Consider the following 26,316-nt stretch of genomic DNA (forward strand, 5'->3'; position numbering starts at 1 on the left):
GTTGTTTCCAGTTTTTGGGTTTTATGAACAATGCCCTCCTAATCTGAACTAAAAATGTTGGGGTGGAAAGAATTCAGGGTTTGGAGTGAGGAGACCCAGGGTGAGTCCTAGCTTAGTTAACTGTAAGATTGACTTCTTTATCCATAGAGGGGAGGTAATTAATCCCTTCCCTGCCCTGCTCCCAAAGTACTTGCAAGAATCAGATGAGATGATGTATGTGGAATGCCTATGAACCATAAAACACAGGCATTATTATTGAAGTGGTCTTTCTAGAATGTACTTAAGTGAGCAAGATGCTTCTCAAGATTCCACATTCAAAAAGCAAACAATTAAGCTTTTGATCTATAGGAAATACCTACCCATTTTCTTCTATAGACTTGGGGTTCTCACCATCTATCCCTTACTAAAGCTGGATATTCAGAAATGCTTTAATATGATTCTGCCTCTCTTAAACTTACTTGCATTCTAAACCTTACTTTTGATTGTCAAATAAAAGGCGTTGTTTGAAGAAAGGGTCTTTAGATATCCTAGAATCACTGTAGGAAGTCAGACTCAGTAAAGTTCAGATTTAATCAGGCCATCCTCCAACCCACAGATTCAATTTAGTCTCTTGGGTACCTCAGGTGACTGGGAAGGGCAAGCTCCCGATAAAAGGTCTGGAGTCAGAGATGAGACCACGTCAGGGGCTTTCAATGAGTCAAGCCTAAGTAAATGTTACCATTGTCTAGTGAAAGGTGATTAAATTTGTCACTTTATTGAAACAGTATTAAACCAACTGGGATAACTAGATCTTTAGGGATATTCAGGAATTCATAAACATATATTGCTGACCACTGCATGTCTTGTCAAGTTATTTGACTTCCACAAAGCTTAAAAAATCGCTTCCTTGAGAAGCCAGTGCAGACTTAGCTTCACATAGAAAGAACCTGATATCTCACACCCACTCAATCCCAAGTAAGTATCACATTTAGCGCCCTTCACACCTTCTACCTTATCCAGCACTGTGAGCTGCTTCCAAGAAGTTTTATCTTAAATCTCCCTGGGAGATCCGGGATGGAAGAATTCCAAGGCAAGAGAAATGGCTGTTCCCAGTTTACTGAAATCTGAAGCACAGAATGTTAGTACCGGTCAAGTGCCTCTGGTGGAATCACTGGCCAACCCAACATTAGAAGTCAGGAGCTCCCAGTGCCCAGATTCAAATTACTAGGCTGTCTCTTTCCAAAAACAGCAAATCCCCAGACATCTCTAGCACTCCCTGAGGTTACAAAACAAGGCCATCGAGGTCAAATAAGTCTATTCCTTCTACACATCTTCTCCCTTGAGAAGCCCTTCCTTCCTTTTTCAACAGTTGACAATCAAGGCTTTACTAAGTAAAAGCAAATGTGAAGGGCTACATGCTGTTGTTTTTATTCTGTGACTTTTCTCAAACTATTTATAAATGATAGGATGCCATGTACATCTCTATCATTTTTCATATTTTCACATATAAGCATGACAATCTGCAGACTTTTACCATAAGACTGAAGTTCTTAACTTTAGCAACTCTGGCACTATCACTGTCACTGTGTAATAATGATGATAGCTCGAGTTTCACATGTACTTACTCTATGTTAGATGACTTATTTCTGCTTTTATCTCATGTCTTGTACAAATTCAAGCAGCTAATAATTGGTGGAGCCTGGTTCAAATTCATGTCTGTTTTACTGCAAAGTATATGTTCTTATCTACTGCATTATATTGTACTGCTAATATGCCATACTACGATGCATGCATATATGTATATTATGTGTGTATATGTCATATGTATGTACTGTGTATGTAAGTATGGATGTATACAGGTAGTGTTTCATTTTGCCCCATGAATAACTTGATGTAGTTTTGAGTTTTTACATGTCCTAAATGACTTCTGATATGGAAGGTAACAATATATATGAGTGATGTGTCTTGAAACCAAAATTTGGTTAGGGATGTCTGGTAAAAGGCCATGACAAGGCTTAAGTGTGGTTGTCTGTGTCATAAACCACTGCATCTTTTTTGTAGTTTTCATGCTGTCTGACCCATATGTACTGATTTTTCAAAAGCACACATTGAAGGGAGTGTTACCTATGAATATATGCTGTGCAACATTTGCACAATCGTTTTCACATTTTCTGCACTGCCATCCTGTTGTCTGGAAACATGCACCGTGGCTCACAAAAATGATGAGTCATATTCTCCAGGGGGCACTTGATTTCAATGTACTTACGAAATTATTTTAAGTTGGAAATGGAAATACTATTTAGAGATTGTCTACTGAAAAACTAAACAAAACACATTCAAATGAGAGGTCAGATCTGTTTCTACCCAGGCTTTTTGTATAATACAAAATAGAATCCACAGTGACCAAAACAGCCATGACATTTTGGCAGCATGGAGTGATGTCATCAAAACACTATCACATCGATTTCACAGTGGTTAAATAGGCACCACTGTAGAATGTTTGGCTTCTCTAAAGGCTCATAGGGATGAGCAGCTGTTGCCCTCTCCCAGATAAAGTGACATATTGTACAACAAACAGAGTCCTAGTTAGAGAGAAACCAATTCCCTTTACCATCCAGCCAACTCAAAAACAAAAACACTGCTAGGAAAGTTAAAAATGTGATAAGAAAAAGACCAAATCCATCTTGGACACAGTGATTGCCTTAGTTTCATAGAATGCTTTACAAATACCAAAAGAACCATTTTCAAAACCTATACCATGTGCAGTGAATTCTATTTACATTCATGTATTTCTTGAATATATTTACACAATCTACATTAAAGAAAATGTCAAAGCTTTGGTGTATTGGAATTTATTTAATATCTTGAACATATTTATACAAAAATACATTAAAGAAAATGTCAAAGGTTTAGTTTATTTAATATCTGAAGTCATATGGCAAACTCACATCCTTGTTATTATTTTTTATTTATTTAATGCACTATTTACAGGTAACAATGCAGTTTAGCCTCAAGTAGGAGAGCAACAGAGAAATTGTGAAATCCTGTACTTAAAACATTATCATTCTAATCAAATACATTGCTGTTTAATTTATATAAAAATATATCCTCTAGGGAATACAAGGGGTTAAAATTATAGCCCTAATAGTACAGGTGATTTTTATACTTATTTATGTCTCAAAGATAACTAAAGCTAATACAGTGGTACCTCGGTTTTCGAATGTAATCCGTTCCAGAAGACCGAGTTCTGAAACGTTAGAAAATGGAGGGATTAACAGCCAACAGCTAGGCCTCAGGATCTTGCCCTGAGTGGAAGCCATGTGGCATGTTCGACTTCTGAGGCGTGTTCAAAAACTAAAGCATTTACTTCTGGGTTTACTGCATTTGTAAGCCGAAATGTTTGCCAAAAGAGATGTTCGAAAACTGAGGTCCACTGTAATTTGAAAAATTCACAACCAGTGAGGTATTACAATCGAAAGTACAGTAACTCTCAAGATAAAAATAAATATAAGAAAAACATTAAAATCTAAGAAAAATAAATATAAATAATTACATTATTATGATTATATAACCAATTCAGAGATTCGAAACCATTGTTTACCACAGGGTCACTGGTTATTTTTGTCTGGGTCTTGTATAACATTCACTCATTCAATAAATTCAACATATAATTTTTGAACTCTCTCTGTGTTCTGGGGAATGTATTTGGCCCTAAGAAAACACTGGAAGACAAAGCAAACATAGCTCCTGCCCTCATAGAGCTTACAGTCTGGTGTGGCAGACAGGTGAGAACATAGGCACCTATAATATAGAATGAGAATTGCTGTGCTGGAGCCTCCCATCCTGGAGGATGCAACATCCATGCCAAGACCTGTAGGGTAAGGGTGAAACAACTGAGCCTGTTGTAAAGCAAAATTTTGTGAGTTAAAAGCAGATATATTTCTTAGAGGTGCGTGATGGGTAGATAGAATTTTTTCAGTGTGGGGGAAACAAAAGACATAAGGAGCTTCAAAACAATACAGGCAAGCATTATAAAGAAAAGAATGGTTAAATCTAATTAAGAAATTCCTCCAAATATGGACCTGAGCCCTTGTTGTATCCATGAAAATAGACTTGGAAACCAATTCTCAGTTCCTTCAAAGAGTAGGGTGTGATGGTCTAATGTTTGCTGAAGCCAGGTAGCTTGCTGTCTGATTATCTTAGTGATGCTTGTCTCTACCTAGCCAAGGTGTTGGTGTCACACACCTCCTTGTTCTGCCAATATGTAGTATAAGGCAATTCGATTATTAAAGACAACTGAGATAATTAAAGAGGAGGAAGGAGATGGAAAGAGGATTCCACGCAGAAGGAAAAGAAAGTGCAAAGACCCCAAGGTGCAAGAGAGCCTGGTCTATTCTACAGCAATGATTTCCAAACAAAGAGCCTAAAATACTTGTTGGGCCAGAATAAAATTTTCACATATCCATGGGAAAATGAAGACAGTGTGGTAAGTCTTTCAAAAGCTAAAGTCATTTAATTTTAATAATTGAGTTTAAGGCTGTCTTATATTCTGGCATTAAAATGGCTGCTCTTTTTTGAGGTGACAGTGATAGTAGATGATATACATATATATTTGCATTTTCTTCTCCCTCTACTTGGGATCCTCTATGTATATTTAAATAAATGACCCTAGTTTTAAAACTAGTAAAACAAAATCTGGGAATCACTGTTCAAAGAATAAATTTCTAAACTGTGTTTAATATGGTTGAAAGGGAGGGGTGAGGGAGACATCAAGAAATAAAGCTAATGAGGAAGGGAGGGAGTTAGACCATGAAGGGCCATGGAAGCACTTTGGACTTTATCCTGAAGTAATGGGAATGATTTTAAGTAGGGGAGTGAAACTCTTACACCTGAAAACATCATTCTGGGATGATGTGTGTAGAATGCATGTTGAATGGGGCAAGACAACAGGAAGGCAGGCCAGTTAGGCAGCACTACAGTATCCCAGGTAAATGGAGATGATAGCTGGAATTAGGGTCAAACCAGTGAGGCTGAGGAGAAGACAATTTCAAGTGATAAACTTACCAGGATTTTGTGATGTTATATTGGGTAAGGAAAATGGGATGATCAAGGCTAATGTCCAGGCTTTTGACTTGGGAAACGGAATTGATAACTGCACTAACCATTGAACTAGAGAATGCAAGAGAAGGAGCCTTTTGGCGGAGGAAGATAGTGAGTTCATTTGTGACATGTTGAACTTGAGGTGTCTTTGTGGTCATCATGTCCTTAGGGCAATTGTCTACACAGGTCTCAAGCACATGAGAAAAAGAGCTGAACTTCAGATATAAATTTTGTAGTCAACAGCATACAGGTAGTAATTGAAACTGCGCACATGGATGAAATTTCCCGGAGAATGTAGCGTAAGAAGAGAAGAGGGCTTAAGACATATTACAAAAGGGTTGGCAGGACGAAGCAGCTGGGGAGGAGCCAAGACACCAAGGTGTGGTGGAGGCCAAGGGAAGGCCTTTTCAAGGATGGAGCAGGCAAGTGTCAGGTGCTGCAGGAAGCAGTTGAAAGGACTGAAGAATGATCATTGTAATGAACAAGAACTTGTTAAGGACCTTGAGAAAGGCAGTGGAGGGAGCAGAAGCCAGATACAGTGTGTGAATCCGCAGGCAGGAAGGAGCTCTTTCATGAAGCTTGGCCATGAGAGAAAGGAGAGGAAGGGCCAGCAACTCTGATATGATTTGAGAAAGTGGGTCTTTGTTTGTTTTATAAACATAGGAGAGCCTTGCTGATGGATATTTTAGGAGCCACTTGATAGGGAGAGTTTGAAGACTTGTTTCAAGTGAAGAAAATCAATAGAAATTTAAATATAAAATATTGACTTACTTAAAAAAATCACAATGTAACCAAAGGATGGTTACCAGAGGGGAGGGGCAGGGGGATGGGTGAAAAGAGGAAGGGAATATAGTCAATAATATTGTGTTAAGTTTGCATGATGACAGATGATTACTGGAATTAGTAGGGTGATCACATTATAAGGTATAAAAATGTCAAATCACTATATTGTACATCTGGAACTAATATAACCAATATAATCATGTGTATCAACTATACTTAAATTTTAAAAATCACCATGTAAAGGCCTTTAAAAATGTAAAATGTGGTGTTCTCAGAAGAACACAGGATCCCATTATAAAATTGTCAATGGATTTAAATACACTTAAGGATGTAAAATGATTCCAAGAAATGCTCTTAGGGAATCACATTTCAAAATATTTTTAAATCACATTTAAAAATATTATTTTTAAGTTATGGCAATTTTAGCTCTTGTCCATAGAGATCATACTCTTTAAATAATATGTATCTTTGAATAGTTGGTGGTAGAGGAAGCTTCTCCATTGAGGCTGGTTGGCAGAGTCGCTGGAGTCCCATAAGTCTTCGGATTTTTAACCGACACAAATGCTTTAATGAGCAAGGATTCTCTAAAATGAATGGGAAAAACAAGCAAAAAATAAAAACCAATATTAGTGGGTTGACCTGGAAGATACAGACTGTTTTAGAATAACATCAATGGTGTTATTTTGAAATACAGGTATGCACCCGTTAGCAACTGGCGTCTTTAAGTGAAATTCAAATTGTAACTAAGTCTTCCAGACAACTCCTCAGAATGTAAAGTCCAGGAGGGCAGAAATTTAGCCTGTCTCTGTGTCAGGAAGACAGCTCGCTCATAGTGGGTGTTTAACTAGGGCATGTTAAATGAATGAATGGGCTTGATTTAAGAAGGTGTTTATGTCTCCTCCTACTTATTTTTTAGAATTGAGTATTACAGAGATATATTTCTTTATTTTTCTCTCTCTCCTACCAGTCTTTCTGATGAATAATTACCTAGGAAGCATCTGATGCAAATGATTCCATATGTCCATGATTCTTAGGTTTGTTTCAGTGCCTGACACCTAAATATTTTATATTAAAAAATCAATTAAGGTTAAATATCAGAGTAAGTCTTTATTTTCAACTCTTACTTTATCTACATTGCAATTACGGTACTGATGCATTATCCCAGCAATACAAGCGAGTGAAAGGGCGCCATAGCACACGGGCTCAGCTGTAGGCTCTGGACTCAGTCAGCTTGGATTAAAATGCTAGCTCTGCCACTTAGTATTTGTGTGACCTTGGACGATTTATTTAACCTCTGTGAACTCAGTATTCTCATCTGTGAAATGTGGATAAGAATGGGACCTACCTCTTAGGGTTGTTTGAAGATCAAACAAATTAATTCATGTAAAGTATTAGAAAAGTACTTGGTACCTTGTAACCATTCAATAATGTGAACTATCACTCAATTAAAAAATAAAAGGCATCACATTTCTATTACATTTGAGATGATAAACATTCAAATCACCTTTTTATAAAAAATGAAAACAATGTTTTTCAAAAACTATTGAGGCATAATAATTGTTACCAAAATAGGCAGAATAAACCCATCTTTTTTTAAAAAAAAAATTACCATTTTAGTTTCCCTGACAAATATACTGCCTTCTGTATAGCTGGAGGAATGCTGACATCCAGTGGTTATCCATACTCACAGCAATCAACTGACTCTTACACTCTGGTTGCCATAATGTATGACAAACAACCAAAAACCTTCCTCTTATTTACACTTGGATTGCCTTTCTAAAGTCATGAGAATTGGTCATTCTTTTTCAGTATAAACACAAGGAAAATTAATTATCAATTAGAAGCAAAATCTGTTCTATGACAGAAAGCACCTTGGTGCTGGAGTAAGAGCCTGTGCTTTGAAATGAGACAGACAAGGGTTCAAATCCTTGCTTTGTCATTGTCTAGGTCCTACAACTTTGGAAATTTAATTTGTCTAAGCTTTAAGGGTTTTTGCCCTTACAATCTCCAAAATGTTTTAACCTGTTTATTGTAAAATAAAATATAGATAGAGCAACTCAACAAATGTATAGTTTCTTAAGTTATTATAAATGATTATTAGGTCAACATCTTTACCTCTTAGGTCATAAATAGAACTTCTCCAGCCACCCCAGAATTCCTTCCACAATCCCTCCAAGCTTCATTTATTGCTCCCTATAAGGAACTACTATTCTGACTTTTACAGCAATCACTTCCTGTAGAGCTTCATCATCTCAGTGTGTTATCCCTACACTACAGTAATGACAATATTTTTTTAAAAATTACATGCCTATTTCTATTTTTTTAATAATAAATTTATATGAGATTTGACTTTTATATGAAATGTGATACTTTTCTATTGCTCATTTTTATGGGACATTAGTTTTCCTGAATTTCTGGAGAGAAGCTGGGTTCAAGATTGCTCTTTTAAGTTAGCAGAGCTTCCTATTCTGCTGTCTTCTTGCAATGATCCAAAATAGAGTGTCTTGCTCCCGGAGGTTTCCTGGTTTTGTTTGCCACCCCACTTATGTGGACTCTCTCTTATCTATATCTTGCTTCATTTTGCTTTACTCCCAATGTGGGCCTCTGTTCACAAAGGGAGGCCTGATAGCCCAGTTTCGTGATTTCATAGGGTCTAGACTGTTTTAAAATTCCCCATAGCCTTAGTTTTTATTGATAAAAATTAGTATGATAACACCCAACTCTACAAATTGTGAGGACATACTTTACATATACATTTCATACTTCACATAAACTTATATGTAATAAAAATAATAAAAAACACGAATATTGGAGTTTTTAAAATAGCTAAATTTATTAAGTGTTTTTAATATTCTAGAGAGTATGGTAAGCACCTTACATGCATTATCTCTTTAAATTTCCACAATGACTTTATGAGGTAACTACTATCCTAGCCCCATTTTGCAGTGGGAAAATCTTGGCATAAAATGGGTAAGTAACTTGATTCTCAAAATCACACAGCTAGTATGCTATCTAGGTCTTTTTTCAGAAACGAAAATTTCCCCTCTCTTCAATGAAACAAGAATGATACAATAAATTGTTTGTTTCCATGAAAATATCAGCTCGGAATGACATATAAATACAACCCAGCAATCCTACTCCTGGATAAGGCCAGAATTTCATCCCATCCTAGGTCCATCTGACCCCAGAGGTCAATTTCCAGGCTCATAGTACTGCATTACTCTTCAGATTCTCTAAGATTCCAGTTTTAGTTTCCACGAAGTCTCTTCTATTGTAGAATTCACTCAAGGGGAAGCCATTTGAGGAAAATCCAAGATTACTTCCAAATCTGCATGGGGTTGAACTACCAATCTTTCTAGCCAAAGTCTCCATCCTTCCCATAAAATTCAGATAAATTAATTTAATGTGTGACTCTGATTGAAACTAAGTGTTTAGGTGGAAACCACTTTATCACTCATATTTCTTGTTATAGAACTTTATACCTAACAAATTTGGTATGTAAGTTAGCTCAACATTTAAGCTTCATCTTATTGACTGGAAAATAATCTACCTAATTTACCTAAAATTTGCCTGATCCTAAAGAGTCGGCTGTTCCATTCATGGATGATTTAGGTTTGCTAAGAGAGCCAGAATAAGTAAATGTAACGTAAAGTTCTATAAAACTGATGTCCAAGAAAGTTTGGAAATTCATTTTTCCAAACTCATATTTTGAAAGAGAAAATCTCTCCAATCTATTATTTTTCTAGTTTCTACATGTATTTGAAGTAATTTTAGATGTAATTTTATTGGAACATTTGCAATATGATTCACATTTATGATTCTAACTACACTTTAACCTAGAGAATACACAGTGGCCTGCCTGTAATACAAACTTTTGATGGTAGGAATTTGTCAATAAAGACGGGAGAGAGAGCATATCAAAAAGGCTAATTCTAATTCATGCCATTCATTCATTTACTCAGTATTTATTGACTATTTACCACTTACTTGGAATTATGTTAAGCCTTGAGAATACAAAAGTAAACAAAACAGATTCCTGCCCATATGGAGATTACAGTCTACATGCTTTATGATATTCTAGAAGTTAATTTTAATAAATAAGTTCTAGTTAGAATGTTAATATAGTTATAATATTATCATTATACAATTAAAGAGTTGGAAAATATCAAGAAAAGCAAAAAACCCCCAAAAACCCTAATATCTTAAATCAGAGGAAATATTAAGGGTGATTTTCAAAAGCATAATTTTGAAAATAAAGTAGCACTGAAACAGTATCAAAGATAACATTAAGAAATTTCCCCTATAGATATTTTTCATAAAAAATTTTGTAGGCAAAACTTGTTTTTACCTAGTATTTGACGAATTTCTGGCCATTCTCTCTGTACTTCCAGGGCAGACTTCAGTTTAGCACACAGAGGGATATAATCCATGTAATCTATTAATATACGAATAACGCTGCCTACCAGGTGTTTCATCCAAGGAACTGTAATAAACTCACAGAACTGAGAGAATTGATAAAATTTAATTTAGTAGTACTTTTGATATACCATATACATAAACACTCAATTTTGTTATGAAATTGACTATCTTTGTCTTTTTACAGGAAATAAAAGGTACCTCCTTGTAATGAACAAAAAGAAAAATAAACTGTTAGCTTATTTCTGTGAAACTCTGGGTCCTGGAGTTATATGCATGGCTCTGATGTGATCGTAGCCAGCATAACATGGAAGACTCATGCGTCTTCCCATGATTCTTCTCTCTGTGTTTCAGCCCCAATATGCCACTAAATAAGCACAGGCTACTAACAGCACACATTTTCACACTCTTCTACATTTAGCTTCCAATTTGAGAAAAATAAACACCGTCTTTGGTGCTTAGTTTTCTCTGACATCCCCATATTATTGCCAACAAAAATTCAAGAGTGAGACAAATTTAAATAAAAGTTAGAGTTGCGTTTTCTTTTCTTGTTACATCTCTAAAGGGGTTGAAGTTAGGGTGATGACCCAATATGCACAATCAGAGGACGTAACTCACCGGGTTATCCTTTATTACACAAGATGTCCACCCTGGCAGCACCTCTTCCTCTATCTCTGACCACACAAATGAATTCCCAAAGATGTCTCCATGCATGCACTCAAAGCACAGCTCCACCTGATAGCCATTGCTGAGCAGCAGCCTCAGCATTACCTCGTCCTTCAGGGCGTACTGAATGGCACTGGGGAAACGAGTGTCATTCACATGCATGAAATAACAATTGACATCAGCTCCGTGGGAGAGAAGCAGCCGGACAATTTCATGATTACTGGCCCTCACTGCCACGAGCAGACAGTTGAGGGGATCTAAGTTTGGATCTGCACCTGCATTCAGAAGAACTTCTGTGCAACGGATATCGTTATTAGAAACCGCAAAATACAGTGCGGTCTTCCTCTCGTCGTCATAGCTCTCAGAAATGTGGTCGGCAAGCAGAGTGTTGACATCAAAGCCATTTTCAATGAGCAGTTCTAGGCACTGTACATTTTGCCCATCTGCTGCTGAGTGAATTGGTGTTAGCCCACTTTTCCGGATTGCATTTTTGGATGTTACTGGGATAAGATATTTCAGTGCACTAAAAAATAAAAAAAAATCAAAAAAAAAAAATCCACATGGCATGAAGATAACCAAGAAATTACTTAAACCAGCTTCCTCATTAGATAAATGAACGCAATTTGTTTAGTTTTCTCTACTTTTGCTACATAACCTTCTACAAAGAGATTTAACCATTGTCCATTGACTTACTACTATTTATTTTAATGCAATTTAGTTTAGTTTTTATTTAGCTTCCCATTGTAAATATTCCTGGGGATCACGCTGGATCATATGCTTGGTCCTAGAATTTTGGCTCCTCGGGAACTCTCCCCATCTTCCAATTCTTCTCTGAACAACATAAAATTTATCAGTATTTAATGAAAAATATAAAAGAAAAGTAAGCCCACCTGGTGCCACAGAGAAACATTACAGAGTCTTGACCATTAGAATCATGGAGTCACAGGAAGTTAAAGCTGGAAGTGACCTTGAACATCGCTTAGTGCAACCCCCTTCATTTAACAGAAGAGCAACATAAAGTCTGGAGAAATGAAACGACTTGTCCAAGGCCATGTAGATGTGGAGCAAGGGTTAGAACTTAGGCCTCTTGACTTCTCACTCATTACTGCTCTTTCACTGCTTTTGGAGTTATCCATGCTTTAACATTGGCCCTGTACATCCTGTGTACTTCAGTATAACTCAAAACTGAATTATTAGTCATAAGAAGAGTCTTTATTACTTCATTAACCTTATATCTGTCCAGCTGCAATAACTAACCATTGCTCTGTTTCTAAGAACTATGATAGCTGTAAATTCCACACTTGACTGACCAACCAGACATGTATGAGATCCACCAGCAAGGATAACTTGATCTCTTGTGCCTAATTCAGAGCCACCACGTGTGAATTTATGAACACTGGGAACAAATCCAGGTAAACTTTAACAACATGTCACTTCGTTAATGTGGCCACTGAAGGTGATAAAGCCTAAGTATTTTGAAGTTTTGGAACTTATTAAATATATTAATTGCCTAAAACCAACCTCTCATGGTAGGTAGTTTAATATAATGATTAAAGACTTCTATTGATGGGTCAATTGTGGCACTTTTGTGATTTAAAAACCTATCCAACCATTTTTTGGAATAAAGAAGTCTATACTTATAATGAGACTTTTCTACTCAATAACATATTTGACATTATACTATCATATCCATACATGTTGCTAGATAGAGTAATATTGATAGTATGTTTACAAATTTTAATTCTTTGTAAAGGGCAAAATTTTTAGAGACTATATAGCCTTTTAAAAACACAGTTAAAAAACCCCAGAAAGGCATATTTGGGTGGCTTGTGGAGAATTCTCATGTGTAACTTTCTTCTAAAGGAGAAACTCTTCATTATAAAAGTAGTACACATTCAATGTGGAAATTTTATAAAGTACAAATACATATTATGATGTGTCTGTCTTGGTGTGGGCCTCTTTGAGGATGGGTGAAAAAGGTGAAGGGATTAAAAAATACAAATGGGCAGTTACAAAAATAGTCACAGGATGTAAAGTACAGCACAGGGAATATAGTCAGTAATACTGTAATCACTATGTGTAATGTCAGATGGGTGCTAGATTTATTGGGGTGAGCACTTCATAAGGTATATAAGTGTCTAAACACTATGATGTACATCTCAAAGTAATATATGTCAACTGCAATTGAAAAAATTTTTAATTTTTTAAAAGTAAAAATTATAAAAAGAAGGGGAAAAGTCAAACAAATGTTTAGAAGAACAAAACTTTTGAACATTTTGCCTATTTCTTTTTGGATTTGGGGGGTTATTACATAGAGAGAATTGTGATTATACTGTATATGCAATTTTGTATTTTTTAACTTAAAATGGCCATCCTATGATTTATCACTCACAGGTAATGTCCCTCGTAGGCAGCTCGGTGTATAGGAAGATGCCCTGCTCTGTTAGGTACATTTCCGCTTCCTCCGTGTTCCAGCAGGAGAGAAATGCAGTCAGGATTGCCCCCTCCTGCTGCCTCAAACAACACCGATGCCCCGTCATCCGCCAGAGCAAACACATCGCCCCCTGGCAGTACAAACACAGCACAGTGATAACTGGATGCATTGTCAAGACAGGCTCCTGAAAAATAGCCTGTTGTTCTCCTTTCTGGTTAGGACTTAAAATTAAAACTATAGACTTAAGAACATTTACGTTCTCAATATTTTTAATAAACATGAAGCATGTTTCATTTTATTAGAAAAACCTTTGCATCACTAGAACATCTGAGAAATAAGTCAATTTCTATAACAGACAAATGCTCCCCGGAAAAGACAACAGTTACCACTCTATTTCAAAAAATGTTTATCAACTGCGCTCCATATGTAAACACTGTGTGGGATACAACAGAAGATCCTAAAATGAATAAATCTATTTTAAGAAACTCAGAGGGAACTGAAACAAAAAAATCATCAAAGAACACAAACTGTAACATTCACTTCACATCAGGCCTAGCAGGCTCCACGTAGGGGGAAAAGGTCTGCTGCTGACTGTGGGAGTTGGGGGCAAGCTACTTACTTCTATGAGCTCTGTCTACTCATCTAAACTAGGGAGATACAGCTTATGTCATAAGACTTATTTAATTATTGAATAAGGCTGCACTTTGGGGGCCTCAAAAATGTTAGTCTTTTTCCCATAGATGATCCTCAGGGATATGTGGTCCTAGCCTTTATTTACAGCTGAGGAAAGTGAGGACCAGATGTTTAAGTAACTAGACTAGGGGCAGACAGTGACTAGGTGGCAGAAACCAGTTTCAGAATTTGGCATCTTAATTCTTAATAAAGCCCTTGGAGGTTTCAAAGGAGGGGAAACATCACAATCTGTTGGGCAGAATTAGGGAAGGCTTTAGGGAGGAGGTGACTCAAGAAGTTGATTTTGAATTGTGTTGGACAGAATTCCACATGAAGGCAAAGACCTGACCCAGACCCAGACAGCAGGCTGTGAGGCGTGCTTGGGAGTAGCCATCTAATTTGGCTGGAGTACAGGATACAAGTTGGAAGTCGTGAGGGATACACCTGGTAAAACAATTAAAGGTGATGCAGAGGGGACACGTGGGCAGTGGGGAGCCACTGAGGATTTTTTTTTACTAATTTACACTACTGTAGGTGTAAGTATTCTCAGATGACTGGAAACCTGGAGAACAGTTAAGAAACGATTGCATTGGTCCAGAGAAGATGTGAGGGGCCTGACCAGGATGCAGACCTGAGGGACTGGCAAGGAGAACAGGTAAGTGGGACACTAGCATTCAGCAACTGACTGGATCTGGAAAAGAAGGTGATGGAAGAAGTAGAGCTAAATCTAAGCTTTTGATCTTGGATGACAGAAATTATTAAATCAACAGTGTGAAAGAAGAGGAATTCAGTTTAAGAGAAGATGAGTGTGAGACCCTGTGAGCCACCTACGTGAAAACTGGGCAGTTTTTAGAGAGAGTAATCAGAGCTGGGCGTGCAGATCTGCAGATAACTGTGTATAGGGTTTAACTGGGTTGTGGAATAGGGGGCTGGCTATCGAGGAGGCTATCGAGAGCTGGGTAAGAAAGCCTGGTGCCCATTTACATTCAGGAGAGGAAGAGAAGCCAGTAAGGAATGGAGAAAAGGAAATCCGAGAGGCAGGAGAAAAGTCAGGAACGTGCAATTCCTTTCCACATACCTTTGTGGATTAGGTGTTCCAACACATCACAGTGACCGTACTCAGCAGCAACTCCTAACGGTGTGACTCCAAACCCGTCTCTCAGGTGGACATTGCCACCGTGCTTCAGTAGCAGAGCTATGAGGTCTTTGCGGCCTTGTCTGGCTGCTTCATGCATTGCCGACCACCGCTTGACACAGGGCTGGTCAAGGCTGGTGTTGTGTTTGAGCAGAGTGGACACCATGTCATAGGAGCCCTTTTTTACAGCTTGAAGAGGTTTTAAAAAGAACAATTGACAGTCATATTAACAGGAATATCTTAGATGGTATCAAGCAAGTTACCAATATTAATATCAAAGCAGATGTTAGCTATTTCCTTCTATAAGAGAATATTGTATTTTTCTTACTCCTTCCATTTCTTATACCCAAATTTCTATTGTGGAGTATAAGCATGCAAGATAATACTGCCTTTTCAAGACTTTTACCTGAGGTGGTTCAAGAATTTCATGAAAAATAGATGTTGTATATAATCTTTCTAAATTTTAATTTCTTCATTAACAAAATAAAAATAACATCCACTATTGGGTTGAATAAATTAAATAATGTATGTAAAATGTTTAGTATATACAAGGAGCTCAGTAAATGATAACTATTATTTTTAATAATATCATTTCATCACCTTTAGGGTCCTGGAGCCACATGTATAAATAAGGTTTTCAAGTTTTCCCCCTCTAGAAAGTCCCCCCTCCCCCCCCAAATATAGCAGTATGAAATGAGCTTCTCTTTCGCATGCTCTTAATGGGAGTTTAGCAATAGGAATGTTTAGAATCTACCTAGATCCTAAACAGATGAAGCACATGACAGCTAATGTACTACAGTTTCAGGGGTTTATTAAATCAGTTGTTTCTCTCTCCCTCTGCTTGTCTCTAGTAGCTGAAATTACACTGTTGAAAATGTTTTCTCCCTTTAGATTAATGACATTTTCCCCAGCTTAGATATAAATATTTATAAAAGATGTAATGCATTGTCTCTTACAAATAAGTAAAATCTTATTAAGAAACAGCAGAATGAATGCTGCTCTCTGCAGATGGAGATAAATACAGTTTCATTCATCCATTCGTTCATTCAATACATGCTGGTTATCTGAAAGGCAGTGTCAGGCACTGTGGGTAACAGAAAAAGACAGATGTTTCTCACTTGTGGAATTTATAGGTTAGGGAAGAAGCTGTCCTGTCTTGCCTTTGAAGAGGGACTCAGTCTGGGCCTTTGCTGGGAAAGGCAGGAGGAGATGGGGGGCCACGCAGAACATCCTGGGCAACCAGGAGGTGGAATGCAGAAAGGATCCAAACCAAGGCAAGGGAGAGGGCTCCAAAAGGCATAAACAGAGTATGAAGACAAACTTTGCCTACCTATCTGGAGGCAGGCAAGCCATCACTGCAATGAGATTTCAGCTTTTCTCCTACTCACTGTCTAAATTAGAGTCTGTTGACAAATGCCTTTCTCTGAATACCCACCTGCCACTGGCAGCTCTAATTACAGTGAATTACCTCATCCTCGCTGCTGTTATTGCAGAGCAAACATCAATAAGTTAAACGAACTAAGGGGTGTGTCCTCATTTATCTTCTTGCTCCTACTGCATTTTTTCCTTTTGCCTGACTCAGAGAACATGTTGGTTAAAGATATTAGTCTTTCTCCATGAAAACAACAGCATATATAGGCCATATTCAACTTAAAGTACTTTTTAAAATAAAACTTTGCTTGTAATTTAATTTTTTGGAAAGAATATATTTTATTTCCCATGAAAATAATAATGCAAGTCATGGGGAGCCCCTCCCAAGTTAACCCACAAAGGCATTCCTAACCAGTAAATGGCTGAAATTATAGAAATTAATGAGGCAACATATTTGTGTAACATAACTAAGTACAAGTTAAAAAATTTATGAAGTAAAAAACATATTTTCAATAATACTGTTTTAAGAAAAACAAGTTTCAGCTGAGGAGTTAGGGAGTTAGAGACCTTTGCATAGTTTATAGGCACTTTTGAACACTTTAGAGTCTGCTGGCACCTTTTCTGTTTATCTAAATTTCTGTCACTTTCTTTGTGGGTATATGTGTTTTGCTCACGTAATTTACTTGTCAGCAGTGAATTATTTTCTGACTCATATGACATACAAATAGAGGAGATTTTTCTGAGGTATCTAGACAGGGATTGAAAGATTGAAAGAGGCAATGGAGTGAAGAGAACATACGTTGATTTGTGAGAAAGAAAATGTCTGAAGCAAAATTAACTGGCTTCTTCTGTACCCTGGGCCCCACGGGCCAGGACAATCTTGTGGCTATCCAATTAGAGAAAGGTGACACCAACTTCAGAGGGAGGGCAGAGAGGGAGTCTGAGTGCAAAAGCCCTTAAGTGTCAGATCATCACAAATCAGATACCTACCACTCAGCAAGTAATTGTGTAACATGACTGCAACACATCAAAGCACCATAGGAAGGGCCGATGGCTGATGGCAGGGGCGCCCTGGACGGACCAAAAGTGACTTTTTTTTTGCGATTTAAGGATATCAATAAATAAATACAAGGATGATGGGATTGGCTTTGCACAGAAAATGAAAAAGAACAGCAGTTTTTTCTCTCTTATCTATCCTTCACAAGTTAATGGACTGTGAGTAGCAAATTTCAAAGTAGCCCATGGATTCAAGAAGAAAATGGAGAAAGTGCCGTGAATGATCCATTTGCCTATGAACCTAAATAGACGACGTGGTTTCCACATGAAGGTCCTGAAGAAGGTAACCCAAGGAAAATCTTATTTCTCAGAAATGTGGATGATGAGGCTATTAGTGAGCACCTCCAGAATATTTCCTCCACGAGACCTTTGTCTGATCTTTGATATTACCATTTGGCTTTTAAAATATATTATTTCCAAATGTAATTCCACCTTGACTCTGATAGCTCCATGATCAAGTTCCTTTCCCACACTTCAGATACCGCTAGAGTAGAGAAACCAAGACATGAAACTTTGAGATGCATAAAAATGCTTAAGGCTCTGTTGTGGGCAGTAAGCATTAAAACATTTACATGAGGCAAAAAGAAAACAAATAAGTGACAGTTATGACTTATTTGTTCTTTATGAAATAAGTGGGCTGAGAACAGCAGGTAGACCAGTTCTACATTTGCAAAGTGAGACAGTATATGAACTCTGGAAAAGTGCGTCTTTTGAAGACAAAGAGGAAGAAACCAAAGACCATCTATAGAAACAGCAACAAATACATGGATGTTGTTGCAGATACTCCATGGTATGTGCCTTTACGAAAACAATGTAGATCATGTTAGTACTGGTGCAGCAGCCAGGAGCTGCATATCCTGTTTGGTGCCTGGAGTGCCAGCTCAGGAAAAAAGCTCTGCTTTATTTATGAAAAGCACCATGTTATGGTGACATAAAGGCTGGTTAACACGTATACCGAGAGTGGCTGTTCCTCTGTACTCGTGGTTCCCCTTTTCTTTTTAGCAACAGAAGCCCCAAGTTTCAGCAGGTCACAGTCTATCCAGGTAGAATCCACGTATCCAGGCCTGCCTTGTACCTAAGTGTGGCTATGTGACAAAGTCTGAACTAGTGGTATGAGAGTGGAAATGCGGTGTGCAAGTCCAGGTCATCTTCTTAAAAGTGAAGATGCTTTTTCCCAAGGCGGCCCCTTTCCTCCTTCCTGCTGGCTGGGAAGTAGTGACAACTGCAAGTTCAGAGCGACGGTGGTAAAGCCACCCTGCCTTCCTGGGCCACAGGCTCTGAAATGTTGCGTAAGAGAGAAATGAATTTCTTCCTTTTTAAGTCATTGCTGTTTGTTTGCTTTGTGTATCTGTGTTTGTTTTTCAGGTTTCTTCGTTACAAAACCTTTGCCTGTACCCTGATTATAATATTAGATTGTCTAATCAAATCTGAATTTAGGAAGGTTGAAAGCCGTGACATTGGGCAAGAGCAAGTAAGAAGGAATCAGATCAGAATGACCCCAGGCTATGGTGACTCTGTTTATCTAATGTTATGTCCAGGCACAGGACACCTGCCCAGATTTTCCTCTGCTGTCTGTTGATGACCCTCTACCTCCCCAAGTCACAACTCAAGAGCAACTATCTCTTTGAAAGTCTCACAGATTCAGTACTTCCTTGTTTCCCTAACTTACTTTGAATATACACCTTTATTATAGTATTTGTAACACTAATTTTCCATTTAAATCATATCTAGCTCTCCTACTAGACACTTTGAGATGAGGAAGATTATTCCATTCATCTTTATATCCATGCTGCCCAGAACAGCACCTGGCATAATAGAACTTCTCAGTAAATGTTGGCTGCATTGATGTTCTTGAATTAATGTTGAATATAAACATTTTATTAATGTTTATGACTTGTCTAAGTTTTTTGTTAACAACATTTAGGTTGTTTTTTAAATTCTAGTGATTTCCCTGTGAAGAGGAGCTGTGGTAGTGTTAGCTAGCTATGACCACAGCTCATGGTGCTTCATGTTCTTTCTCTGTGATTGCTGATAAATAATCTTAGGTATCCTCTTCTTGCCACACACACACACACACACACACACACACAGAATTTCATAATGGTTCTCCTCTCCTGAGCGCCTATCATGTGGCAGGGGTTTAGTATATTTATATTTTCTCTAATTTTTATAACAAGTCTGCACAATAGGTGGTACATTTTCATTTTACACATGAAGAAACTGAGGCCCATAATTACAATCTCATAGCTAAGATTTAAGTCCACATAATAATACTATACTATATATTTGAAAATTGCTAAGAAAGTAGATCTTAAAAGCTCTCATCATAGGAAAAATATTTGTAGCTATGTGAGATGATGTAAGTCAACTAAACATTTTAGTAACCATTTTGCAATGTATCCATATATAAATCATGTCATACACCTTAAATTGATACAATGTTTTATGTCAATTATATCTCAATAAAACTGGGAGAAAATAAATCCACAGATTTCAGATACCAAAGCCCAAATTCGTACTCCACAACCCCACGTCACTGCTAAGAGAAAGGAGATGGTCATTTGTAGTTAATATCACCTCTTTCTGCTTCTGCAAACAGACCTGTTAATTCTTATTGGTCAACAAACAGCAGAATTCACAGGACTGAGAATAAGCTGATAAATGACACCTTTAGGTCTTCCATTTTTCCTTTGTTGTGTCATAGTGGTTAACTCCTTAGAGGTGTCCAGGGCTGCATCTGAGTACGCTTAATCTGCTGGCTCCTGTTTCTTCCAGTTTGGCTTCATGTTCTGATGTAGACCTGGAGTTTCTCTTTGGAGTCCCCTTCTGCTTCTTTCCTCTGGCTATATACCAAACACACAACCCTCCTTACAGCTGGACCCAACCTAGAGAATATTCTTTTAGAACTTGTACTTCTGGTCTCATAGAATATTCTTTTAGAACTTGTACTTCTGGTCTCATAAAACTAGTTTGGTTCACTCCTGGTTAGTTGGTGCTGAAGGATCCTTCGCATTTGACCTCTTTGTGGGACAGAAAAACAAAATCTTAGGACAAGTGAAATGGTAAATAGGGGAGGAGTCCAGGGAATGGAAGGAGATGTGGTTACATAATTTTAGCCAACACATAGTGGTTTCCAATAAATACTTATTAAATATTTATTATTTGTTTCTAACTATAAAAGTTCTAGAAAAAAAAAATCATTTACCAATCAGAAGAGGCGTCTCTCCTTTGTCATTTTTGGTGTTTGGCCATACTCCGTTTTCTAGTAAAGTTCTTACATTTTCCACCAGACCAGCTTTGACTGCCAAAGTCAGTGGTGTTTCTCCGTCACAGGTCTTGAACTCCCAGAGTGTCTTATAGGATGCTGAGATGTGAAAGCATTGCATAAAGTTAAAATCTTTATTTAAAGGATATCACATAGATCAGAATAATACAATATTATACATATTAGATTGAACAAAGTCAACCAATGAAACAGCGAAGCCTAAAAGATGTGAGAAAAGTTTATCAAATGATAGTTTAAGTAGATGAGCATGAACTTGCTAATCAAGTTGACAGCTAGAAAACCAACATCTATGTTTCAAGGTGCTCTTCTTTTTGAAAATGGGTTGTAAATTTTCATCCTGATAAATTGTAAATCAACATCCCAATCCTTAGTGTTGTTATTTAAATTGCATCTGAAATTGGTTTCTGTCCAATGAAGTCCGTGAATGTGGAACTGAGAATACATTTGAATGAATATAACCTGTCAGAATATGTTAGCTATACTATACTTAACATTAGCTTGTATATCTGTCTATATGTCTAGCGATCTATTTTCTTTAGTTGGCTAGCTGGCAGGATAGTTAATCATGAAATATCATTATCTTCTAGGAAACAGAATTAGGGAGCATCATTGAAGGTTGAAAGATGGCGCATTCTCAAAGTGTATTATAAGATATTGAGGTATGAAAAATACTGTGTTAGAACATGAAAATTATTATTCATATTTAAGCTTGGGTGAATTTACCATAATATTTATTAATGTTTATATTATGAAAAAATTAATGTAATATAAGGACAAATATGGTAAGTACTATTATTGTACTATATAATAATCTTTTAGACATTATTAAGAGATAATTCAAGATGAAAAATTAAAAACTGACTTCCAAAAGCAAAAAGATTTATATTCAGCCTTGGCCAGGTGGCTCAGTAAGCTGGAGCATCACCCCATACACCAACAGGGCGAAAGATGGTGGGTTTGATTCCCATATCTAGGTTGCAGGTTCAATCCCCAGTCAGGGCATGTAGAGGAGTCAACTGATAGATGTTTCTCTCTCACATCGATGTCTCTCTCTCCCCCTTCCTCTCTCTCTAAAATCAATAAATACATCATCCTTGAATGAGGGTTAAAAAAAATTTATATTCAAATCAATTGATTCATGATATATACAAACTCATCACTTTTAGGTGATAACCACATCTTCCTACCAACTTATGTCACATTCTTTTTTAAAAAATATATCTTTATTGATTTCAGAGAGAGGAAGGGAGAGGGAGAGAGAGAGATAGAAACATCAATGATGAGAGAGTGATTGATCAGCTGCCTCCTGCACGCCTCCCACTGGGAATTGAGCCCCCAATCTGGGCATGTGTCCTGACCTGGAATTGAACCATGATTTCCTGGATCCTAGGGTGATGCTCAATTGCTGAGCCATGTCAGGCCAGGCCTGTGTGACATTCTTAGAAGGATGTAAAGGGTGAACCCCGAGACTCACAAAATGTGCTAATTTTTGTACCCTAAGTTTAAAACGTGGCTATTGGCTTTTCCCAATTTCAAATAACCTTTTATTCTGCTGCTTCTTTTTGCTTGTTGTATTCATTGAGAACACTCCCAACTTCTACATTCTTGCTTCAGTTTGGTCAAAGAGGTTTTATTTTCTCTTACCATCCAGGACAATTTCAAGTATTTGTTGACTGGGTTGAACAACGGCTTCATGCAGTGGGAACCACCCTTTTCCATCGGCTTCATCTAATGCGTATTTATATTTCACATACTCCTGGAGTTCAAGAATGTGACCTACATTAAACACACATTAAACACATGGGCTGATAACAAATCTCTGTCTTGGCAACATGGAATCTCTAATTCCTCCCAGTACAGGCAGGCAACACACTCGCTCACCTTGCTTTATGGCCTCGACAAGTTTTCTGTTTTGATCACTTAGTGGCACAAATCTTCCAGAGAAAAAAACATAAGCCGTAATTATAAAAGTGATATACTCTGAGGTACCAAATTTTAATTTATATTGAGTTCTGCATATAATTTTAATAATCAAGATTTTTAGAAAATGCACACAACTGACTTCATCCACTTTAAAATGTAATGTCTAAGAGTCAGGTATGGAATATATTTATGATACACTAGACCCAGGAACATTAGTGAAGATGACAAAATATGATTGCAACACTGTCTCTGAAATTAGTTCCAAGCAACTAAGGAGGAATAAATAACTGGAGTTGGAGTCAGAAGAGCTGGGCTCAGGTTTTGTGCTTTGTGAGCGGTGGTTCTTCTTGGGAGCAAATAGGAAGATCCCGAAGGCTTCTTTCCATTTAAAAAATTGGATGCTCAATAAATGTTTGTTGCTTTAAATGTAATAATTGCTCATTAATGGTGGCTCCTTTGGGAGCTTATGATCCACCCTGCATATTAGTCTTAATCAACTCATCCACGAGTGAAGACAGGCTGAGCATTTACAGAGCAAACTCCCAGTTACTGGCCCAGTAGGTCATGATTTCAAGCCTCATGGAAACTTTCTGGTGTGTGTTTATCCAAAGGACACAAAGCATTTCATAACAAATTGATTTAACTCTATCAAGCAGAAACATCTGCTGGCATTCCAGGGTTGTGAATGCCTTCCTGGGATCTCTGAAGTTCTACAACCTGTTGAAGATGACAGAAAAATTAAAGTGACCAGAAATTTAAATGTCATATGTCCATTTTTTAAAAGCTCAAAAACAATAATTTTGTTGTTTTGTTTGCAATGAATCTATTCAAAGGCAGTACTAAATTTCAGAATATTATATAATAGAATGTAAAGGTAAACTAAAGTTTAGTTTAGTCAAAAGAATGCTGTGTGTTGTTCAAGACAGAAATTTACTTTGGCAGTTTTAGACTCTATAACTCCTGTTAACATAAAACATCAATTTTATGTATAATTTGTTAACTTCTATCACTTGAAAAGTAGATAATGAAACAGGCTCTGGTTTATATATTACTTTGCCATATATTGTAGAAGCCCTCAACCCTTTTCCCATTTATTGAACATATGGGCTAGGTGGGTTAGCATTACTCTTCAGATTTTAAAGATGCAAAAATAGAATACATTACTTATAAGGCTGCCTGAGTCAGTAGCAGGACAGGTTCTAGAATATACAGAACAGACCTCTGTGTACATATCTATACATTAGTTGTATAAAGTGTACTTGTAAATTTGTTTGAATTTATTGTCCTTTTCATTCCATTAATTTAGAAAATAGGCAATCGTGCACAATAAAATTCAGCTAGAAATTTCCCTTCTAGGTTATTTCCATCTTTTGCCTGAGATGGGGATTTGTGGAAGGTTGACTGCTAAACCTATCACAGTTGCCAGAAAAGAAGGGTGAGCATTTTCCTAGAGGAGGAGTCAGGAGGCATCATTTATTTCATCTTACCACAAAATGACTGTCATAAATTTTGTTGAAAATAGTCAATTTGATTGTTACCTTTCAGGATAAAAGTCAGTCTTGCTGGCTTCAATGGATTCTTGAATACTGAGCTGAATATCATAACTTGTAAGATGATCTTCATCGGGGTCATCATTACTATCCATGACTAAATATAATTTTGAAAAAAGCAATTTCCCATTATCAGCAAATGGCACAGAACACCAAGTAAAGTTAATGTGAAAGATGCAAAACAAAAAACAAAAATGCATTTACCTTTCTCCATTTAACAAACACAAATGCAGTTAACATTTTAATCCATATTATATATGAAGCCCACTCTAAATTTTGAAGCCTTCAATTACCTGCCCTCTGGGTGTCTGTATTTTCTAATTTTGACTTTCTTTTCAGTAATGACAACAGTTGGGCCTATAAGAATTCACTTTTTCCACATTCTGACTTATAAGAATTTGGGCCCATCAGTTTCATCAAGACACTTCTCCACAGCACATTAGAAGTTTGACACTCTAACCAAGAAGTAAGACAGTGGCAGGAATAGAGAACAGTGAACCTTTCCCATTCTTTACTCTTTATTTTGTGTCTGCTGTGCTTGCTTATCTGCTGATTGATTTCTTTGCTCACACCAGAAATGGTCTGAGTTGGCTGCCTTCAATTGCAGTTAATTTTGTATTTGCGTTCAACTTCTAATGGACTCTATGCTTTTGAGGTGAAGGGCTCCCCCTCACTCATCTCTGCTTCCCCTACTACTCCTACTCCAGAAGGTGCTTGGCACAGGGAAGATTCTCAATGAATATTTGTTGAATTAAAGTAGAGAGAACAGAACATCACAATGTAGTGGTCTAGTCTTGCCCTCAGGAAATTTGAAGAGTTGAGATAAGGACCATCTTAACTCCATCCTCAGACCAGAGACCAGCCCTCCTGTACAGATTCAAAATTCTTTCCCCCTGCACAGTTATCCATTTTAAGCTACTGTGCTTGACTGGTCCCTCTCCTCTGAAGATAATATACAAAAATATGGATAATTTCTCATTGGCTTATTTCTTCCAAATATCAAAGTAGAAGGGTGAGTGTCTCTCATTACTATTGGATCAATTGTTTTATATTAGACAATGTAGGTAGCCTGGCTGGTGTGGCTCAGCAGTTGAGCATCGAACTGTGATCCAGGAGATCTCGGTTCGATTCCCTGTCAGGGCACATGCCCGGGTTGTGGGCTCATCCCCAGTAGGAGGCATGCAGGAGGCAGCCGATCAGTGACTCTCATCATTGATGTTTCTCTCTCTCTTCCTCTTGCTTCTTGTCTCTGAAATCATTAAAGACATATTTTAAAAAAAGGAAAGAAAGAAAATGTAGGTAAGTGTAGAGATCCCAGCAGTTCTACAGCTAGGCTGACTGATCAGTATGAAATTATATTCGACCCTTTTCAAGCCAAAATGTATTTACATTATAGTATGTCTTTTCAGATGAAAAAACAAAACAAAAGCAGTATTCTGTGGGCAATTTCCAAACACAGCTGGCACTTGCTTTACCTCTTCTTATTGCTCAAGGTTAGATAAGTTCAAATGTTAAGGACAGTTCTATACATGCTGACAGCCCAGGTCCCTGACCTGCGCACAGACTGCACACAAGCAAATCACATCATTACGATTTCATTGTTCATTGTTCTGCACCAGTGGCCTTACTATCACCTTGAAACAGAGGAGGGAATAGTGATAGTGTTTGGAGACAGTGACAGCACTCCACTAAGCATATTTTCTCACACTATGATATCTCAGTCTACTCAATAGGCTAACATGTACCCTAGGGATTCTAGTCGACAAATAGATTCAAGGATATTTTATTTTTTACTTTTTACTCGTTCATTGTCTCTCTGCTCCCCCATGTAATCCAGTAAGAGCAGAGAATTCATCTGTATCTCCAGTGTCTAGAGAAGCACCATCTCGTGATTTATGGTCTCTAAATGCATATTGAATGAATGAATGAAGGAATGAATGAGTTA

At 37.3% G+C, this 26,316-nt stretch overlaps 1 protein-coding gene across 1 annotated transcript in view; it reads right to left on the reverse strand.

Moving 5' to 3' along the window:
- Positions 1-6,269: 6,269 nt before the first annotated feature.
- Positions 6,270-26,316, reverse strand: part of ASB15 (ankyrin repeat and SOCS box containing 15) — a 59,769-nt gene continuing 39,722 nt past the window's right edge. Inside the window, exons 4-12 of the mRNA XM_087821043.1 lie at positions 24,360-24,468; positions 22,780-22,832; positions 22,543-22,674; positions 20,818-20,976; positions 15,129-15,374; positions 13,337-13,508; positions 10,897-11,467; positions 10,211-10,364; positions 6,270-6,446 (exon numbers count right to left, since the gene is read on the reverse strand). Coding sequence (XP_087677169.1) covers positions 6,274-6,446; positions 10,211-10,364; positions 10,897-11,467; positions 13,337-13,508; positions 15,129-15,374; positions 20,818-20,976; positions 22,543-22,674; positions 22,780-22,832; positions 24,360-24,466 — 1,767 coding nt within the window. The 5' untranslated portion in view covers positions 24,467-24,468 and the 3' untranslated portion in view covers positions 6,270-6,273. The remainder of the gene's footprint in view (positions 6,447-10,210; positions 10,365-10,896; positions 11,468-13,336; positions 13,509-15,128; positions 15,375-20,817; positions 20,977-22,542; positions 22,675-22,779; positions 22,833-24,359; positions 24,469-26,316) is intronic.

The sequence above is a fragment of the Miniopterus natalensis genome, chromosome 10, assembly GCF_054644295.1.
Source record: "Miniopterus natalensis isolate mMinNat1 chromosome 10, mMinNat1.hap1, whole genome shotgun sequence".
In the NCBI taxonomy this organism is placed as follows: Eukaryota; Metazoa; Chordata; class Mammalia; order Chiroptera; family Miniopteridae; genus Miniopterus; species Miniopterus natalensis.